This window comes from Canis aureus, chromosome 12 (genome assembly GCF_053574225.1).
Source record: "Canis aureus isolate CA01 chromosome 12, VMU_Caureus_v.1.0, whole genome shotgun sequence".
NCBI lineage: Eukaryota > Metazoa > Chordata > Mammalia > Carnivora > Canidae > Canis > Canis aureus.
Genome location: NC_135622.1, coordinates 10,139,788 through 10,161,311, shown reverse-complemented (window position 1 = coordinate 10,161,311; position 21,524 = coordinate 10,139,788). Strand labels below are relative to the sequence as shown.

Genomic DNA, 21,524 nt, shown 5'->3' with positions numbered 1-21,524 from the left:
CTCTTATTTGTTGTGAATAGTAAATCAGATAATTATGTAGAGTTATTTAGTACAGTGAGGTGCACATAGGAAGGATTCAAAAGATATCATCATCACCTTCGTAATGCCATTTCCTTAATTTCACTACCTTGTGTACTAAGCCAGCTAACATTTTTTGAATTTATATGAAGTGTGATAATATGATGCTCTCAGGTAAGGGTTATATAGTCTTTTTAATAAAAGCAATTGAGAAAAATCCAACTAGAGTGTTGAATTAATAGCTCATTTTATCTAAACAGCCCAATTTATCCATAATCAGCTTTTACCCCGTGAAATAGGAAGGAGGCAGAAAACCTCTTCATTGGTAGTAGGGTTTTAATATTATTGGTGGAATATTGCTGAGTAGCAAGTCTACTGAGTAGACTTGTTTTTATTTATGTATTTGCCTCTCCAAGCATCCATTCACTTGTCCATTCAAAAAGCACTTAGGGAGTACCCTCTGAACATCCTCTTCTGGGAGCTGAGTTACATACTCAAGGTCCCTATAGTTACGTAACAGGAAAAAGTATGAGTGGCAAAATGTTGACTTTTTTTCTTAAGATTTTATTTATTTGTCCATGAGAGACACAGGGAGAAGCAGGCTCCATGCAGGGAGCCTGATGTGGGACTTGATCCCGGGACGCCAGGATCACGCCCTGAGCTGAAGGCAGACGCTTAACCACAGAGCCGTCCAGGCCTCCCAAAACATTGACTTTCATGGAGAAGCTGGGACAATGTGAAAAGTCTTGCTAGGGTAGTCAAAGCCACCGACAAGCAAAAGATACTTTTGGGCTCTGATGCCAAGCCATTTAGCCCTAAGCCCAAAAAAGGTCAGTTATTAAGATTCAGAGTGAAAGACAAACACTAGGCTTTTTTTTTTCTTAAGATTTTTATGTATTTACTCATGAGAGACAGAGAGAGAGAGAGAGAGAGGCAGAGACACGGGCAGAGGGAGAAGCGGGCTCCATGCAGGGAGCCCAATGCGAGACTTGATTCCAGGACCCCAGGATCACGCCCCGGGCCAAAGGCGGGCACTAAACTGCTGAGCCACCCAGGAATCCCAAACTCTAGGCTTTTAATTCAAAGTGATATATAAGATCCAGAATAGGGTAAATTATAACTAAAGAAAAGTTAATTAAGCATTAATGAGGAAGGCACCAAAATGTATGCATTGATATCTTTAAAAGTTAGCCCTAAATATTTGCTTTATCAGTCAATATTTTATTTCCACAAACATATATACACATATTTTATAAAATATATTTGTAATATATCTGTATATATATGAGTGTATTCAAGTATAGCATCTATACATAAAAATATACACATCATAACTATGCAGTTTGAAGAATTATCACAATTTCATTCCATGTAACTACAACCTACACCAAGAACTAGAACTTTACTATCCCCCAAAGTCCCCTCATGTTCCTCCTAATGGTTACCTCCTCCTTCTTCCCCTGCCTTTCTAATAGCACAGATTCATTTAGCTGTTTTTGAACTATACATACATGGAATTCTCCAGAATGTACTGCTTAGTGTCTGGCTCTGTCAATCAACATTATGTTTCTCATATGAACATGTACTCAGTCTCCTCTGTTATTGGGAAATAGGAACAACAAGATTCAACCATATTGAGTGTTGGTGAGGACATGGAGCACTGGATCGTTCATACACTTCTGGTGAAGAGTAAATTAGTCAATCATTTTGGAAAACTGAATGACAGTATCTACTAAAAGCTATTTATTGGCTTTCTTGGACATACTCTTTTACAAAGTGCTTATTTTAAGATTTTAGAAGAAAGGGTTAAAAGACAGCAAAACAAAGCAGAAAGACATCGGTAAAGATAAAAGCCAAAATTAGTAGGAAAACAATCAGAGAAAGTAAAAATCAAACGTAAACCTGGTTCTTTTAAAGCTACTGTTGACCTCATAAACCTCATAAACCTTTAAGATGAGACACATACATACACACACACACACACACACACACACACAAAATGCCCAAGATTAGGAATAAAGAGATAACGTAAAAAAGAAAATGAATTAGAAAGGGATATTAGAATGAAACAGGCTAGTACATTCAGAAACAGATCCATACACATTTAGATACCTGATTTATGACAAAAATGGCACTTGGTGAGAAGTGGGAGAGGGACAGTGTTTTTAACAAATGGTGCTTGGTCAACTAGAGAGCCATGTGGAACATGTGAATCTTGACCACTATCTTGCACCATACGCAAAATGAATTCTGGATGCTTAATGTAAGATATAAATGTGAACGGTAAAACAGGGAAGATTCTATAAGATAACCTGGAAAAAACCTTCATAACCTTGTGATAGGCAAATGCTTCTTAGCCAAACAGATTATGAGAAGATCCAGTATAAAGGAAAAGATGGATAAAGTGGACGAGGTTAAATTTATGAGCTTTTGCTCATTGAAAGACATCACTGAGAGAGTGAAAAAGGGTGCCTGGGTGGCTCAGTCAGTTAAGTGTATGCCCCTGGCTCAAGTCATAATCCTGGGGTCCTGAGATCGAGCCCTGCATTGGGCTCTCTGTTCATTAGGAGTCTGCTTCTCCCTCTCCCTCTGCTCCTCTCCTCCCCTCTGCTCATGCTCTCTCTCTCTCTTTCAAATGAATAATTATTTTTTAAAAATAAAAAAAAATAGAGTGAAAAAGCAAACCATAGAGTAGAAGACAAGATTTTACAATGCATATAAACCAAATTGCACTCAAAATATATAAAGAATTCCTACAAATCAAAAAGAAAAAGATAATCCCATTGAAAAATGGATTAAAGACAAAAATACCCTTTTAAAATATATATTTTTATTTTATTTTTTAAGTAATCTCCACATCCAACATGGCGCTCAATCTTACCATGCCAAGATCAAGAGTCACGTGCTATACTAAGGCAGCCAGGTGCTCCAAAATAGCTATTTTTGATAAAGTGAGGAAAAGTGATAATGCCTCTTCTAGCCAAACACATCTATCATAAGTTTTCTTCATTTAGGCCTGTGGCCACTATATGGTGGCAGTACACTCACATCAGAGGAGAGGGACAGAGAGAAAAGGCAGGTGGAACCATAAAAACTAAAGTTATAATGTGACAACTTTGGCTGCAGACTAAGTTAAAATAGAAATGTTGGCCCAAGCCAGGCAGTTTAGGGGAAATGGAGCAAACAGTTTGCCTCAGAGAAGACAGCTGCTGGCCTAACTCACTTAATGTCTTAATTAAGTGATGTCCATGATGGATGATTCCAAGACATGGTCCATACAGAAGAGGAAAGACAAGAGTATTCCTGCCACTGACATCAGCTGCACTCAGAAACTCACCATCCACACATGGTGGCATCTGTTCCCTACATGAACAGTGATCATAACCAGTGTTCTCTTTGCCTAAGACCCCTGTGTGCAAAGACCTGATAACTCTTCGATGTGTCAGAGGAAGCTTCATTGCACAGGAATCATCTGCCCAACCACTGATAGAATGGCTCAGCCACAGCCCTTTCCCACCACACCAGAGCGGCCTCTTCTACACTGACTGGTAGAGAGAACACTCTGATAATCATCCCATTTGGTTCTCTCAGCTACTTGGTGACATAGACATTTCCCCACCTATACCGGAGGAAGAGAGCAGAGTCAATAAGCAGAAGAACCAGTGTGCTCTGGGGTTTCCTGAGTCCAAGCACACTCTTTCCATTTGACCCCATGGAGTAGTCGGGAATGTAATGGTGAGGGGTGAGTGGGTCACGGTAACACGAGAAATCACATACCTGAAATACCAAAACCGATGATAAGGGCAATGGCTCCAGCCAAAATAATGATGACGCTAATAATGCTATGGAGAGATAGAGAAACAGGAAATTACTCTTCATTTCACTTGACATGCCACTTTGTGACTAGGGTTTGTGTCTGTCATTTGTCAGAGGTCTACAGGGAGCATCTCAGCCTGTCTTCACCAGAAGCCCCTTCCTATAAAGAGGTGCCACAGAAAGGAATTGTCAACAGTCCCTTTCCCCCTGGGATGCTGGGAGAGATGAGAGGAGTGACCCTTTTACCTGAGTTCGTGTGTCATCTGATTGTCCTATTTCCAAGTTGGGAGAGACCATGTACCAAAATCGTTGGGGCACTACTGATGACATCTCTGTAGTGCCAGGTGCCACTGGAGGGGTTCCAGGTACTCAGCCCACACAAAGCATTAATGCCCATCAATGATCTACTGTCTTGTCTCCTTCCACCGACTTTACACTCCACTAAGGACGACAGTCATGTTTTTGCCTGTACCTTCTTCTCATCCCTAGTTCCCTCTCAACCCTGTAGATTCTCAGTGGCAGTTTGTTTTCTCTTATTTAAAAAGTAATAGGGCACTTGGCTTATTTATAATGTGGCTGAGTTGGGTAAGTGTCTGCCTTCAGTCCGGGTCATGATCCTAGGGTCCTGGAATCGAGTCCCGCATCAGGCTCCCTGCTCAGCGGGGAGTCTGCTTTTCCCTCTCCCTCAGCCTGCCACGCTCCTTGCTTATGCGCTCTCTATCAAATAAATAAAATCTTAAAAAAATAAATAAAAATTAAACGAATGCATATCTATTACAGAAAATTTAGAAGATACAAAGAAGTTTAAAAAAAAAAAAAAGGACAATAAAATAACCTGCAATGCCATCATCCGGACACAACCATGGTTAGCTTCTGGAGATGTATCCTGCCCGTTTTCAATGAACAAAGTAACAAATTACATTTGGGGGGGTGGGGAAGAAAGTATTGTTTGTATTTGCTAAGTGCTAGAATTACTTGGCAGACATGTTGTTCTAGGCACCATTTATGGATTATACCATTTATCTATTCAATAACCTTGCGAGGCAAGCAAATTTATCATCTCCATTTTACTGATGAGGAAATGACACAGGGAGATTAAGCATCTTCCCTTAATTCGCAGCGCTGGTCGGGGAGGGAGTAGATGAGTGCAGACGCCCAGCTCTGCCCGCTGCCTCCAGGCGGGCCTGGGCTCCTCGAGGGGCCCCAGCTTTAGCTGCTGAGAGTGACTTGGGCAGGACAGAAGGTCAGAGCTGCTGTGCCCAGCAGAGGGGTTCCCGGGAGCTGGCCCATCGCTGCCCGCCCTTGTGCATAGTCACCAGGCAGGTGTCCTTGGCCACACTCGCTCACTGCTGGCAACTCACACAGTCCCCACACCCACACCGATGTTACTCAAGAGCAAGACAAAAGAGACGCACAGGGAGGCAAAGAATGATGCCACAGAGAGCAAAGGGAAGCCAGGAAGTTTTAACTTTCTGCCCTGAATGGGCTCATTGTACCCGCACACCACATACTGGCCCCCCGCCCCCCGCCCTGGGCTCAGGGAAGGGCCCACCGGACAGAGACAACAGACTTAGGAGAAACAATTTTGAGTCAACAGTTTGCCTGCAGGTCAAGCCATCACGAGGTGCAGCTGGAGAGACGGCAATGGAATAAGCCCAACGAGGCTTTTAGCAATCGGGTATCTGCCATTGATTCCAAGGGGAGACACATCTGACCACCTTCCCTACGTCGACGCAGCCTCAGTTCTCACTGCTCCAAGTGGGTGAGAACAGCGACACAAGTTGAGCAAGAGGCACCATCTGGCTCCCTCTGACTGCCGGGCCAGAGGGCGGACTTGCATTTGTGAACCAGTGTCTTGCTTACCGTGGACCAACTACTTCTCTCTGAGACTCAGGTTCTTCATCTTGAAAATGGCAATAGGAGTAATTTCTGCTTTACCCGCTCTTAGGTCGTCAGGGATTGAAGTGTGTCCCCCGTGGCCCAAAGTTCATATTTTGAAGCGCTGACCCCAAGGACTTCAGAAGGTCACTTGACTAAGGAATAGGGTCTTTGAGGATGTAATTCATTGGATGAAGTCATACCAGAGTAGGGTGGGCCCCTAGTCCCATATGATTGGGGTCCTTATAAAAAGGGGAAATTTACCTACACACCCACACATTCACACTCACAAACTCACATGCCCAGGGAAAACACTCATGAAGATGAAAGCAGAGATCTACAAACCGAGGAACAACCAAGATGGCCCACAAACCACCAGAGGCTCGTGGGGGACCTGGAGCAGACTCTCCCTGACGCTGCAAAGGAACCAACCCTGCTGACAAGTGGGCTGCTAGTCTCTAGAGTGGCGAGAGAACATATTTCTGCAGGTTAAGCCACCTGGTCGGTGGTTCTTTGTCACAACGGCCCTAGCAAACTTATGTCAAAGGGTTGTTTTAAGATCAAATTAGACAGTGGTTGTGGCATATCCATAAAGGGCTGTTCATATATTGCTTTTTACTATAAACAAGTCTACCTGCAGCTGTTGGCTTTAGGTTTGTTATTAAAAGCTATGACTTAGGGGCACCTGGGTAGCTCCGTGGTTGAGAGTCTACCATTGGCTCAGGGACTGAACCCAGGGTCCTGGGATCGAGTCCTACATTGGCTTCCCCACAGGGAGCCTGCTTCTCCCTCTGCCTATGTCTCTGCCTCTCTCTGTGTCTCTCACGAATAAATAAAATCTTAAAAAAAAAAAAAAAGCTATGCCTTAACCCTGGGGAGTAGTCCATCTGGTAATAATGGCAACATAATAGTATTTTGATACATCAAAAATATCAAAAATACCCTGCACCAGGCTCAGTGCTGGTGTCCAATGAGCATTTTCTCCTTTGTATTATCAAGCACCGTTGAGTAGCTCCTTAATTTCTCTGACATCCCTTCCTTTCTGTCTTCACTGCCCCCCCCCACTCACCACTATGTCTCCCCAGCATTTTTACAGTGTTCTAACGGTTTCCCTTGTTCTCAGGCTGGACCTCTCCTACCCACTCTTCACACTGCCAGCCTCACGGTGACTTCAGAGTTTCTATACAACAGCGGTGAGGGGAGACGACCTAGTGGGAAGTGGGAGCCGGAGGGATCAGAGGGAGGGTAGATATGCTGAGGCCCCAAGCATGGCTTCTGGGCCAGGCCTGCAGGTTGGAGCCACGGCACCACCGCTTCCAGTCAAGTGACTTCCCGTTCCTTCTTGTTCAGATTAAATGAGTTAACACAATGCTAACACGAGTGAAGTGGTTTGTAAAAATCACTTGGAATAGTACCCGGAATGTGGGAAGCTTCCATAAATATCAGCTCTTCCCTTTCTTATTTCTCGGCTGTGGTTACATAACAAGCACATGCTTCTAAGTTAGAGTATGTGTCTCCTTGGTGGTGCTGTTTGGGGATTAACACCGTCCCCCTCCCCTCCCCGCTCCACTACTGAGCTCTTTGTAAGAATGATTCCAAAACTGAACTATAGTCATAATCGTCCTCTGCTTAAGACTTTGAGTGTCTTCTTCTCTCCCCTGTGATAACAATTCACTGTTTCTTTCTTTTTTTAAAAAAAAAGATTGTATTTATTTATTCATGAGAGACACAGAAAGAAAGGCAGAGACACAGGCAGAGGGAAAAGCAGGCTCCCCGCAGGAGGCCCGATGCAGGACTCGATCCTGGGACCCCGGAGTCAGGCCCTGGGCCAAAGGCAGATGCTCAACTGCTGAACCATCCAGAAGTCCCAATGATTCACTCTTTGATGTGTCCTTCGATGGCCTCTCAAAGGGGGTACTTTGCTTTCTTTCCAGCCTCTGCCTCCCCTCACTTCCCCGGGGTTTCTGCACTCTAGCTGCCCCGAAGAATCGCGCATCCCCCCACCGCTGGCCTTCGCATGTGCTGTCCTCTCTCTCAGGAAGAGCAAAGGCTCTGAACAGATACCTGGCCACTCCAGGGACAAGAAGGCAGGCGACAGTGGAGGTAAGGGACCAGGCGGAGCGCAGCCCCGCATGTTTCTCTGATTGTCTCTCAGCAATTTCTCTAAGCAGGCATCACCTTGAGCTTGGCGCGGCACTGCCATTCCCATGGGAAACGGTGCAACCTCTAGAGCCTTGGAAAAGGAAGCAGGAGCCCAGAGCAGCCAAATTAAATAATTCCCGTCTGCTGCTTATTAATTTTTTAAGACGTTGAATAAAATATTCGCATAAGGTGTTCTGACATTGCTTTTTGGTTTTTACTTTTCCAGAATAATTTCCAATAACGATGCTGCGGGGACATTTTTAATGCAAAAACTGTCTTTTAACCGCTGCATTGGAATTCACAGTGCACACTTATTAGACACACCTTATGAAGGGCCCAGGTGGAAAATCAATGCTTTTGGAGGATCTGTTTAGGAAGCATTGATTAAGTATTTATTGGGTGAATGACATTCCTAGGCAATAGGGAGGACATATAGGGATGAAGGGTCTGCCCTCAAGGAGCTTACAGGATAGCTGAGATAAAACACACACGCACGCACATGCAACATACACAGACACACACAACATAAACAGACATGGACGCATTCAAGGGCATATAACATTCACAGACACGCACACAGCATACACAGACACACATGCACACACAACATACACAGACACACACACATGCAATGCAACACGCAGAGGCACACATGCAAACATGCACACACAACATGCACAGACATGCATGCACATGCACACCTGTGCACTGCAATAATACTAGACACATATGGGCAGGGCGTTGGTAAAGAGAGGAACATATTCTCACAGGAATCCCAGGGAGTAGGAAGTATTTTAAATCTGAGTGAAATAGGGAAATTCAAAGTGTATTTCCATTAACAAATTTCAGAGAAGGTTAAGAGAAAGGCTTCATTGAGAAATATATTTAGCCAATTCATGCTGCTACAGACTGTCTCTCTAAGCCCGAAACCCAAAGAAAAGTGGTATTTCTGCTGCCTGGACAGGGTCAGGACACAAGCATCCCACTCAGAGCTCTGGGCCGGGAGAAGGGGCTTTCAGGGGCTGCAGGACTCAGAGCCTTGCAGGGGGATGGGGTGGGTAATTGGATTCCATCAAACACGTCTATACCACCTGAAGATGGCCTTGTTGGGTTCCCTCCCACGTCTTTGCTTCTGCCGCTGTTGCCTTGAAAGAAATTAGGCATTTCTGTGACGACATGCTATGTGTGTTCCAGAAAGGCCTCATGCTGTACAAAGTCGCACAGCAGAGGAGCCAGGCTTGTGGGGAGAAAAAGGGTTCAGGGCAGAGCACTCAAAACCTACGTGACTTTGTAATCAGTCTACTAACAGAAACAACACTTGGAACATCGGGAGATGACTCGGACAGCCAAAGCAGACAGCTCAGTAGGGCCAGAAGCTTCCAGGGATATTAAAAATGCCCAGAAATGGGCACTTGGGTGGCTCAGTAGTTGCACATCTGCCTTTCGCTCAGGTCATGATCCCAGGTTCCTCTGGGGAGCCTGCCTCTCCCTCTGCCTGTGTCTCTGCCTCTCTCTGTGTGTCTTTCATGAATAAATAAATAGAATCTTAAAAAAAAAAGTAAAAATGCACAGACACTATTGAGGAGACACTGACTGAAGGTACCATGAGCAAGTGAGTTTTCTGGAACAGAGGGTACATGGAGAGGTGAGCCTAAGATGTGTTTCTCTGGGGAGGGAGCCCCAAGTACAGGTGTCTATTTAAAATTTTTTGAGGAAATCACAAACAAACCTGAAAGCCACACCAAGCCACAAAGTTCCCATGTGGCAGGAGGCCACTAGTTCATCCCCACCCCTGTAATAGCTCCTCTAGCTCCGGTTCCCAAAACAAGGGCTTTCTGGATCTGCTACACTGTGTATAGGGCACACATTCTGACAAAGCGCTCTCTGTTTGATCCAAACATTAGTGGTTTCTATGTTTTCTGGTTTCTGCCTCCTTCCCAAATACGAATGGAACCGATAGATACCACATTCCTTCAGATCGTCAGCTTTCCTCCACTTGAATAAATGATAAATGATTAAAACTCTGAAAAGTCAATTAAGTTAGCACACGTATGATTAATCTGAATAAATTATACTTTTAAATTAAATGTATCAAGCAGAGTATTTGAGTAAATCAAGTAAATATTTGAATAAATCAAATACATTACTTTGTTCAGAAACTAACCGAGTGACTGAGTTTATAAAGAATACTGAAATTGAAGACATTTTAGCCTATCTAAAACATTTCTCTTCTCTCCATCCCCCCCCATAAAAGGAGAAAAGGAATTATTTTTAAATACCACGTGGAAGAGAGTGTTGGGCTTCAAGGTAAAATGATCTATTTTCTAGATATTGATTACTACCGGTTTTAGGTTTCTGAGAGGCTTAGATTGTTGTCTCCTCAACACGTTTTCCCCATCTCTATAGTCCCCTGCTTTATCTCTTTGTATTGGTACAATCAGGGCCAGTATTGATCCAGGGAACTGAGAGCATGAGCATTTGAAGTGGTAAATGGAGGGTCAGGAACCAATTGGCAAAAAGGACACTGTTACGTGGAGCTTTAGCAGTGTGTGTGGGAGGGCGGGCCTCCTGGGAAGCCTTGCTCTGTCCACACTGCTTTCATGGCAGTGGACAGCATGGCTTTCTGTTTGGGGAAGACGTTTGAGAAAATTGCACAGAAGAGACTTGGGTGCTTTTGAGTATCAGGTTGAGGCATCCTGTCTTCCTTCAAGCTGCCACTAAGAATCACGACACAGTCTTATGGGGGGAGTCCTCCAAAGCACAGGCCTCAGGATTACATCCTGCCTGGGCCTCAATGCCACAAAACCAGGGAGACATGACCAGGAAATAGATTGCATCTTGCACACCAACTTCTTCTGAATGATTGATAGTAATGGCCTTGGATATTGTGTTGGAGAAGATTGCAAGACCGCCTCTGGCAGGAGAGAATGCCACCACGGATGAGTGATTTCTGAGTGGGCGTGTGGCCCCGAGTGCCATATCTGGGCTAGCAGCAAAACATGAAAGGGGCTCGAACTGACCACTGGCCACAAACTACCAGGGTCTTAGGCTAATTTAATAGCAAAGTAATGACAGTAAAATGGCAACATTAGAGGACACTCATCTGGGGAGGGATTTTTGGCCGATGCTTTAAGAAGAACATGGATTAACATATTTGTTTAGGACAGGGTTTCTCAGGCTCAGCACTATTGGCTATTTGGGCCAGATAATTCCTTGTTGCTGGGGGCTGTCCTGTGCCTTGTAGGATCTTTAGCAGCTGGCTTCTATCTTTAGATGCCAGCAGTAGCTCTGCCCTTCTGGTGAGAACTTAAAAGGTCTCTAGACATGTTGCTCCAGTTGAGAACCATTGATCTAAGTGGGACCAGCATGGCGATGTGATTAGAAGACATTTCTTTTGAAGAAGACTTGAAGGAACAGGGGTAGTTTAATTTAGAGGAGTCTAAATATAGTGACGATCATTTTAAAAACTGAAAGGTGCCGTATAGGCTTGTTCTCTATCACTCTGGAAGAAACGAAGCCTATAGGTGAGAATTGTAGGAGGTTAGATTTAGATTCTGTATATAGAGAAACTTTCCAAGGGTGCTCTCTGGTATTGGCTTGAGACTGCAGTTTCCTGTCACGGGAACTGTGCCTACAAGCAAGGACTGAGTAACTACTTTGGGGCACCAGAGAGGGGTTGGAAGAGTTTTGAAAGTCCCTTTCAGATAGTTAAACGATACCATAATTTGATATTCCTTGGGATTTGCTCTCGCCTTGCCCTTGCCACAGTTACCTATTCTGTATCTGCCTCCCAAAACCTATATTAATAACATAATGATGATAGCTGGTATTTCCTGAGTGCATGTTGTCATTTATTAATGAGAATTTAATTTCCACAATAACCCTATGAGATGGGTACTATTATCTTTCTTTTCAGATAAGGAAACTGAGGCCACCCTCATCCAAGCGCTCACCCTTAGATCATTAAATTAGAGCAGGATTAGACTTCGGTCTAATTTTCCATCACCCATGGCCTTAATATACTGTATGTTATACAAATCCAAAGTTTTCTAAATCCCAGGGTTCAAATCAGTTTCCAGGCTCATGTTTTGTATAGTTGTAACCGATGGAAGGACAACGTGCCCGATCTTGCACAGATTTTTTTTTTAAAGATTTTATTTATTCATGAGAGACACAGAGAGAGGCAGAGACATAGGCAGAGGGAGAAGCAGGCTCCTTGGAGGGAGCCCGATGTGGAACTTGATCCCAGAACCCCAGGATCACGCCCTGAGCCAAAGACATGTTCAACCACTGAGACACCCAGATGCTCCCCAATCTTGCACAGATTGAAGAAGTCCACCTCTCTCATGTGGTATCTCTAGTTTGAGCCTCTGGAAGGAAAATCGAAAGGAGGGAGTAGTAACAGATGGAAAAATACAAAACGTTAACAGGTAGATACCTCTCCCTAAACAGTATCTGAGTTTGCAGCAAGCCATTCTATTTTATTCTTTGGCCACTCTATTTATACCTGTCCGCTGATTGCCCGTGAAGCACACATTAGCATTTCATTAGCCTTGTGCACACTGTTTTCCAGTGGCACAAACAGAATGAGACAAAAGTCAATCTAAGGTTGATTGCCAGTCTTTCCCTAATCATACCTGTGTTTCCCATTCCTCCTTATTCTCACTGGAGAGCAAAAATGCATTTCCAGAAGACTTCTCCAGCAGTATAAACTGGTCCCGTTGTGTTTAATAACAAACATACTTCAGAACGTTTATGAACCTCCCATGAAGTGTCTGAACTGTCAGAAAAGCCAGGCAGCCCCGAAGCAGTCTGTGTGGTCTGAACCGAAACAGCCTCGTTGTTAAGTTTTCCAGACCAAAGCCTGGGAGAGATTTCCAGAGGCGTTCACAGTACCTGGAGTGAAATTTGGCCACTAATAAGCACATCCTTCTCATGACTAGTGGTGATTTGGGGGCTGCTCTTCTAGCATGCACGGCCTCCTTCCCACCTTGTCCCAGATCACCTTGCCCTCCTCACCCCTCCTGCTGAGCCCAGTCCAGATGAGGGCAGGGGCACTGCTCAGTGACAGCCTGGTCATCTCTGGAATGGATGGAACAAAGGGGGTGCTTCTATCCTTCTCTGCTTATCACCTGCACAGAGAACCTGGCATCCTTTTCCTAATGAAGCCTTGATGGGAGCAGGGGGCTTGTATATTGGAGCCATGCTGCAATTCATTCTACTATATCTATGTCCAGACTAAGCACCACTATCGCCCCAGGATCGCTGTCAGGGTCAGAGAAACAACTGTGCTTTGTATCGGTATCAGTTATTGTTTCTAAATTATTAAGGCTAATTCTTATTTTTAGCCCTTCTCCCTCCAATGTAAGTGATTTCTCATGGCTTATAGATCAAGGTTCGCATTTTGCTTAGCATTGAAGACGATCGTAAAATGCTCCATATGATTGATGTGACCCCGTTCTCCTTCTGGAGCTGTGAAATCTTAGCAAACGGATCTGTGCATTGTCTCCTGTTGCTCCCTGCCTAGAACATTCTTCCACCACTTCTCTGGCTTTGAAAGGTGGGCCCCACTCAAAGCCCAGGGTGGCTCTGCCTCGCCTCTGACACCTTCCAGAAGGCCTCGTCCAGAGGATGCTCTCCTTTCCCTTTCATTAGTGGGTTTAAGGGGGTGAGGCAGGAAGGGGAACCTTACAGGGCAGGGCCTGAGGGAGACAAGGAGGGCCACTGAGAAGGTTGATGGGGGAGGACAGGGCAATTTCAACCACTCTGGGCTGTGTACATTCCCCTCTACCCTTTCTCTCTGTCGGTCATGGCAACCTGGGCCTCAGGCCGAGGGGTGGCCCACGGAGTGGATGATCTATAGTTTAGATTACCCTGCAACACCCGAAAGCCCCAGGGACAGTGGTGACGTTTCGTTCCTTTCTTGCCTTCAGGAAACCCATGCTATCACGAGAGAGATTCAGAGAAGTACTTGGGCTATCTTCTCTCAGAAGGCCTAGTCCTGGGATTGGTTCATTGTTTATTCATTAATAAAGCCAGAACCAAGTATATCTGTCCCCCTAAGAACTTGACTCAAGCACATATACCTGTCACAGGCAGTCTGATACCTCTATGCTCTGAAAGGGGATGCAGTGTCATATTTGTACCCCCCCCCCCCGAGGCTTCTGTTATTGACTCTATTTCAGTCATGCCAGGAAATCTCCCCATTGATAAGCAGACCACTGGATCCTAGAAATCAATAGGGATATGTCGTTCAGTCTTCCCAAAGTCCTACCCAGAGTCCCCCCCCACAAACCCTCATCTGCCAGGCCCCACATTCTCATTGTGTAGATGTGGGTACAGCTCTGCAGGGGTGGGGATGAATGTGTGGCAATTAGACAAGCCTGTCCCAATCCTTGAGGGCCTGGCCACTGGAGAGCTGAGCTCCTCAGTCACAGACCCTGGGGCTGCTCTCTCTATATGACAGGCCTTGGCTGCTTATTCCAAGGATGCTTGAGGAGACATACCCTGTCCTAGGATCCATAGTCATCCTTGAGTTAAACTCCTCTGTGGATCTGTTCATCTGTAACAGATGCAGAGAAAGTTTCCCTGGCCTTCCAACCTAGAATCTGCACCCTGCTTGTGCCCTGGAGCTGGCCTTGAACCCAAGTCCTCCTTGTGATTTCAGATGCTGCCACTTGGTCTTTTCCCTGTGGTCCAGCCTGACTTCTGGGGCACAGTCTCAACTTTCTCCTGTAGACTCCTGGTTGCTGCATTCCCACAGGCAGGGACTCCCAGCCTGATACTATATGCAAGAAGGTTCTGCTGTGTTCTCCTGTATTTGCTCCCAACCCACCATCTGAGACCCCATGGGCCACCCTAACCCATGGCAGGCCCAGAGTTTGGCACTAACCCAGCGATTAATGGGTTACTGGGCTACTATGAAACACAAAATTTCTGTTTTATCTTCTGATTTAGACCTTGACATATTTAAATACTGTATTTTAGTGAAAGCTTAAAATTTGAATCTAAATCTAAAATATTAATTTGAGCATTAAAAAGTAAAGAATGTATATGAATTCTGAAAGTTTCAGCAGTTTGAACACAAATATAAGCTCAAGAAGATGTAAATAAATGTGTGGATCCTTCATTCCATTTCTTGCCCCATTTCTGGCCCCCTCCCTCTAACCTACTCTGGGCCCCAGATGCCAGGCTGTCTCTTCCCTCTGTGTTTTATTCAAGCTGTTTTTCCTGTTCTTCGACCATGGTAGGAACTTAATAAATGTTTGTTGAATAAATGCTTCACCTTAGAGAAGGCTTCCCTCAGAGTATCTAGCACATAGTATTTAAAAGTTGTTGAATTAATGAATAAATCAAATATCCATGCTGTGTTACTAAGGGAAACTAATGCAGTCTTAACTTTTGAGCAGCCTTTTATGGGAGAAATTATCATTTATATTCCTCTCTAAAGGAAGATAATCTTTTAAAAAATTAGGGTCTATGAAATCTTGCTGGTGCCTGAATTCTAACACACCGCCTCGGAGGGCTGGAAATAGAAGACCTAGTTGGCTGGTGGGGGTGGGGGCAGGAAGCAAACCTGGAAATGGAATTAATTGATAACAGCCATGCTTGATCACTTGTTAAATCTGGGTCTTTTCAGTCATCTCTCTCCGCAGATGATTTACAAAATAGAGGTGCCCCTCTAAAAAAAAAGGAACTTGTTGCAGAATGAAAATTTAAATTTCCAGCAATAGTGAATATAAATATTCTTTAAAAAATAACAGTCGTACTTAAAAACGCTTTACACGCTGAATCAAACAAAAAAACCCCACATACGTTTTTGAACACTTGGTTTTGCTGGTAAGAGAGTAGGAGAGATTAGCAGAGGCTAAAGCAAAGGAGACTCATGAATCCAGACAGAGAGGAGAGTGCTACACACAGTGGCTGTCTATGCATTCTAGTGGCCAAAAGCTTCAATCTTAAGAGCCATGCTGAAGAAGACAAAGCTACCATGCTGCACAAGCTGGGGACTCTTTTTTTTTTTTAAGATTTTATTATTCATGAGAGACAGAGAAAGGCAGAGACATAGGCAGAGGGAAGAAGCTCCTTCTCTGAGCAGGGAGCCCTATGCGGGACTTGATCCCAGGACCCCAGGATCATGACCTGTGCCAAAGGCAGATGCTCAGCCACTGGCCACCCGGGTGTCCCCAAGCTAGAGACTCTTAATTGGAGACTCACATAATCCAGGATCCTCCACTCACCCAAAGGGTGACCACCTCATTTGGTCTTGGTTTCAGTGGAAGAGAAAGCAGGACTACCTGAGATGGTGTGTGTACCAACCAGTTGTCCTGCAGGTTTGAGGCCCGATTTCACAAGTCCTCCAGTTCCAAAAAAACCTAAACTAAGAATCAAGTGTAAAGGCTTCCTAGTTGCTAACGTGCCAATGCCTCATAGAAGCAAAAGCAAACCTTCTTTGGGATGCCTGGGTGGCTCAGCGGTTGAGCGCTTGTCTTTGGCCCAGGGCGTGATCCTGGAGTCTCAGGATTGAGTCCCACATCAGGCTCCCCGCATGGAGCCTGCTTCTCTCTCTGCCTATGTCTCTGTCTCTGTGTGTGTGTCTCTCATGAATAAATAAATAAATAAAATCTTAAAAAAAAAAAAAAGCAAACCTTCTTTGAAGACATGCGCTCTCAATCCAAGCCCCAAAGGATATCAGCAGATGAAATTCCCCAAAATATATAAGCTCATAATTAAAAAATCACAAGGAAAAAACTACCATGAATAAGAACTGGTAGAAAAGAGAAGCAGATTTGGAAGGTAGACTTCAAATACTGAAACCACAGAGCCCAGAATATAAAATAAGGCTTTTCAATGTGTTCAAATGAAAGTAGGAGGGAATGAGAAGCCTGAGGAAGGAGCAAGAGACTAAGTCTGACAGGATAAAGGTTTGAAAAACAACAAAACATAATGTCTGGAAGCGAAAAATAAATCATTGAGCTTAAAGCTCTAGAACAAGTTAAGTTACAACTGCGCACAACTGGAAGGGACAATCAGTCAAGCAGAGGTAAGAGTTGACTGATTACACAAGATGCAGTATAGAGAAACAGATGAAAAATATGAAAAGACACACCAAGACCAAAACGAGAAATTTTAGTATATATCTCATTAGAAGTAAAGAATGAGAGAGAGAGGGAGGCGCGATATCTGAAGAGAAAAAGACTGAGTGTTTTTTGGTATTTATGAAAGATCCCAATTTTCAGACTCAGGAAGCTCAGTGAATCTCAAGTAAGGGAAATGAAAGCTCCAAGACACTTCATAATGCAACCAATGAGCAAAGAGCAAAACGATCTTAAAAGAGAGAAGACAGGTTACCTAGAAAGGAATGACAACTAAAAGTCGCAAGGGATGCCGGAGAAATGATGGGATTATATCTCCAAAGTGCTACAAGAACAGGAAATGAGAGATATGAAGTCTGGCTACAGGGCTCAGCAGGTATTACAGACACAGATATGATACGGAGAGAATATGGCACCCAACATGAAGCTTCATGCCCAATTGACAGGCTACTAGAAGCTGCTACAAAAACTGAAACGCAAGATTTGTACCTCCACCCCAGGGCAGAATCGCTCTTAATGGTCATCCAGAGAATTCATTTCAGGCAATTTTGTGCAAGTTAGAGAAACAAGTGACAGACAAAGCTTTGCTGTCCAGGGGTCTAAGCTTTCAGAACTTCAAGAGATGGGACAAAGCAGACTTTACTGGGCCGCACCGGGCTCTTCATGAGGCCAACCAAGTATGACCTCATGGCATTAGCACAGCAGGCACGGCAACCTGTCCCTCCCACCCCTGACCAACACTCAGAATAGGACCGGAGATCAAAGTTAAGTTTCAGTTTGTCTTACAATCAGGAAAACTGGAAGGAAGTGTTTTTAATTTTAACTCGTGTATACTTTTTTTGTGTGTTAAAGTCTTGTGTTTTTTGTACTTTGAATTACGGGCTAGTTGATGGAGCATTAGTGGGTACCATTACCATCTTTTTTTTTTTCTTTTTTTTTTTTTTTTACTATTGGAAAGTATAGCAGTGTTTTTTGTTTTTTTTTAAGATTTTTACTTATTTACTCATGAGAGACACATGGAGAGTGACAGAGACATAGGCAAAGGGAGAAGCAGGCTCCCTGTGAGGAGACTGATGTGGGACTGGATCCCAGAACCCCAGGATCATGACCTGTGCCGAAGGCAGATGCTCAACCACTGAGTACCCAGGCATCCCCATCTTTTTAATGCTCTGAACTCAAGAGAGAAATATTTGAAGGCCAGGAAGGGAACTACCTTCTTCACCTGGTGCCTTTCTTCATCATATAAATAACACCTGTAGGATAGTGCCTGGCATGTAGCAAGGTCACTAAAAATGTTATATTCCTTTGCTCTCCCAAGAGGCCAAGGCCCATGTGAAGAAGCAGGATAGCTGTGGATACAAACTGTGTTGTTTTCCAGGCCAAGGGGTGGAGGGTGAAGTCAGGAGAGGAGGGGATCCTTCAGAGACAATTAGAAGCACATTCTGTTGAGGACCAAGAACGCTGCCAGGCCTGGGAGAAATGCCTCCCCAATTTTCCCTTGGTCTAGAAACTGATTAGTTTTGTTTCTAAGTTAGCTAGAGATGAGAAAAGGGAGTGATGTCAGTGCCCTTAAAACCACACCAGCCACATCTATCTTGACCCAGATTTCAAAAATTAGGATAAAAAACTAGCCTTCTGGGCAGCCCGGGTGGCTCAGTGGTTTAGCGCCGCCTTCAGCCCAGGGCGTGATTCTGGAGACCCAGGATTGAGTCCGTCGGGGTCCCTGCATGGAGCCTGCTGCTCCCTCTGCCTGTGTCTCTGCCTCTCTGTGTGTGTGTGTCTCTCATGAATAAATAAAAATCTTAAAAAAACAAAAACAAAAACAACTAGTCTTCTCAGTTTCATATTTACAATGGCTTCCTAGTTTCTTTCCCCTTCCTACATGGATCTTATCCAGACCAAAGACAGAAATCTCTCACATTTCCGTCAAACATGACTATTCCGGTGGCCACCAGAGCCGAGAAACCCAGAATGACTGTGGGGATGTGGCAACACTGACAGGGGACCCAGAAGACAAGAGGCAGGAATGACAGGTGGGGATGTTGGAACTCCTCCAACCGGCCAGTTTTCCTGCTGCCCAGTGAGGGCCAGCCACACCCTCCCAGAAGAAGCTTCCAAAGCCTGCCAGAGGGGTCAGAATTTAACAGGGTTGTCGATACTTTGGGCATGAAATGCTGCTTCATTGCTCCAAAATGGTCTCTGGTTGTGGGAGCGATCCTTCCAAAAATGGGAACTGTGGTTTGACATGTGTGAGAGGTCTGAAAGGGGTAGTTACTTGAATTTCTGGGCCCCTTCGATGGCTCAGATGGACAATAGGTAAAATAACTAAAAGTATAACAGGCCCTGTGGATGTGTGGCCATGGTAGGGCTCTCTCCGTGTGCGAAGTGGATTGTACCTGTTTGGACAGCCAGATGGGACATCTCTGGGGTTCTGGGCTCAGCAGCATAAACTTCAGCTAAGGCCCTAATTGGACACACTCTTTCCCCCCGCCTCAGCAGCCTTAGAGGAGCAAGCTCATTCTTAGATGTTCAGTATTTTCCTTATAATTTTGTAACGCCATGTTTCGGGTTGGGGTGGGAGGCTGAGAAAATGCAATAAGCTATTTATTGCAAAGGCAACAGAAGGAATTGGATGGGAGATAACATGCAGAGAATGAGAAAGTAGCTTTAGTAGACAGGGCTCCTCATTTTCCCTCTCCACTCTTCCTATCCAGGACTGTGTTTGTGCAGATGTCTTCTATATGGTCATGGATGCCATGGTGCTGGCAGCACAGCCGTGACACACATCACAGTGGCCTTGCCTCCGGAACCTGCCCTGTTTCTACAATACCTCAAGGCAGATTCAGAGAAGCTTGCTATTTTTACATTTGGCTGCCCAGATTTCCAGGGCTCCTTTAAAATACTTAGAAAAGGATCCTTTTCCTATCCACTGTACCCAATTATACAGTTTAATCCTAAATTTGTAATCTTATCATTTCCCCAGGCATGAGGTTCCTGGGAAGACACCACATTCTTTGAACTCCTGGTAAGCCACCCGGCCTCCTCATCCTTTTGCCCATGGCCTTCTTCTAGATAATGTTTGAAGGAAAGTGGCGACAATATGTATTAGAAGCTGTCTCCGTGTCCTTCTTGTCCCTGGTACCTGTTTCTAGCACGATGCTTGTCACATCAAATCAAAATGAGTGGCTTACACATTCGTGTCTCCTTTGCTCTCTTCTAAACTACTCAATAACAGGCACTGTATCTTTTTATTTTTGTGTAATAGGATATTAAGTTTCAAGTTTCAGCTGAAGTTCCAAGATACAATAGATGCTGCATACCTAAGCAAGATCCCACACTGCTGTGCAGATTTTGAAAGGGGGATCTTTGACAGCCAGCTCCATAATCCCAAGACACTTCAGTAAGATGAAGGATATAAAGGGGCCTCAGAGTAGGGAGAGAAGATTTGTGCAGTTGTTCCTGAGGACATAACTCCTCCCCTTTCTCGAAGCACAAAGCACAAAGTTGGCATGTGGTGGTGACACCATGAGCTAGACCCTAAATCATACCTGAGAAATTTAATGTAGTCTAGAACAGGTCAGTGAGAGAGAAAGACAGAGGCAGGGGTTCAGGTGGGGGCAGAAGGAACACAGAGCTGCATTTGGAGGTCATTTGCCCTTGTACAAAGCAAAGAAAATGTGAATTTGTCCAACAGGCCAGAGATCCTTGAGCCATGATGAGTGCTCACCCATCAAAATCCTGGGGAGGGGCAGCCCCGGTGGCTCATTTGTTTAGCACCACCTTCAGCCCAGGGCCTGATCCTGGAGACCCGGGATCGAGTCCCACATGGGGGTCCCTGCATGGAGCCTGCTTCTCCTTCTGCCTGTGTCTCTGCCTCTCTCTCTCTCTCTCTGTGTCTCTCATGAATAAATAAATAAAATCTTAAAAAAAAAAAAAAAAGAAACACTGGGGAGAGGGGACTTGAGTATCGAGAGTCATGTTACAAGTGGACCTTCCAGGAACCAGGGGCGGAGGGAACATCAGCTCACTGGTGGAGAGGCCAAGTTTTCATTAGAGCCTTCAGCAGTTTTATCATGTAGTTAGTTCCCTACTGAATGCACTTTAAAAGGTCAGAAAGAGATAAAAATAAAATTTTGCTTTGATTATAACCTATTGGTCATGCTGAATCAATATATCAGTCACATTTATTCCCCTAAGTGTCAGACATAGTGCCTGACTCATCCTAGGCATTTGATAAATACCAAACTGAGCTGATGTGATTTTGGAACATATTCTTCTAGTGAACCAAAATATGTCCATGAGACAGCCCAACTGAATGGCAGTCCATATATTTATTTCAGGGTTATCTCCCCTTGAATAACCTTTTCAGAAAGATTTTATATGAATAATTAAAATTAGTAGCTAAATATAAATACACATTTAGAAATCAGCTCTTAATTATTATACATAAGTACTGTCTAGCTCCAGAGACATGATCTTTTTTCTTTCTTTTTCTTTCTTTTCTTTTTTTTAAGTAGGCTCCATATGAACTTCACATAAGTCTTGATCTCATGACTCTGAGATCAAGACCTGAGC

The 21,524-nt window shown here is 44.4% G+C and overlaps 2 protein-coding genes across 20 annotated transcripts in view; one reads left to right on the top strand and one right to left on the bottom strand.

Moving 5' to 3' along the window:
- LOC144280549 (uncharacterized) overlaps positions 1-21,524 on the top strand; it is a 107,932-nt gene that overhangs the window by 45,213 nt on the left and 41,195 nt on the right. For 7 of the 17 annotated variants that reach the window (XR_013348958.1, XR_013348960.1, XR_013348961.1 and 4 more), the window contains one exon: positions 7,647-8,052. The exons of 1 other annotated variant lie outside the window; for it this stretch is intronic. Coding sequence is in view for 5 of the 16 variants with exons in the window: in XM_077842701.1 (XP_077698827.1) it covers positions 6,836-6,905; positions 7,647-7,815; positions 19,933-19,938 (245 nt within the window). In the remaining 11 variants the exon portion in view is untranslated. 9 more of the 17 variants (XR_013348967.1, XR_013348966.1, XR_013348956.1 and 6 more) reach the window with 7 other exon arrangements.
- VTCN1 (V-set domain containing T cell activation inhibitor 1) overlaps positions 1-21,524 on the bottom strand; it is a 55,086-nt gene that overhangs the window by 20,717 nt on the left and 12,845 nt on the right. For 2 of the 3 annotated variants that reach the window (XM_077842693.1, XM_077842694.1), the window contains exon 2: positions 3,796-3,860. The exons of the other annotated variant lie outside the window; for it this stretch is intronic. In XM_077842693.1, the coding sequence (XP_077698819.1) occupies positions 3,796-3,860 (65 nt within the window). The remainder of the gene's footprint in view (positions 1-3,795; positions 3,861-21,524) is intronic. 3 annotated transcript variants of the gene reach the window in all.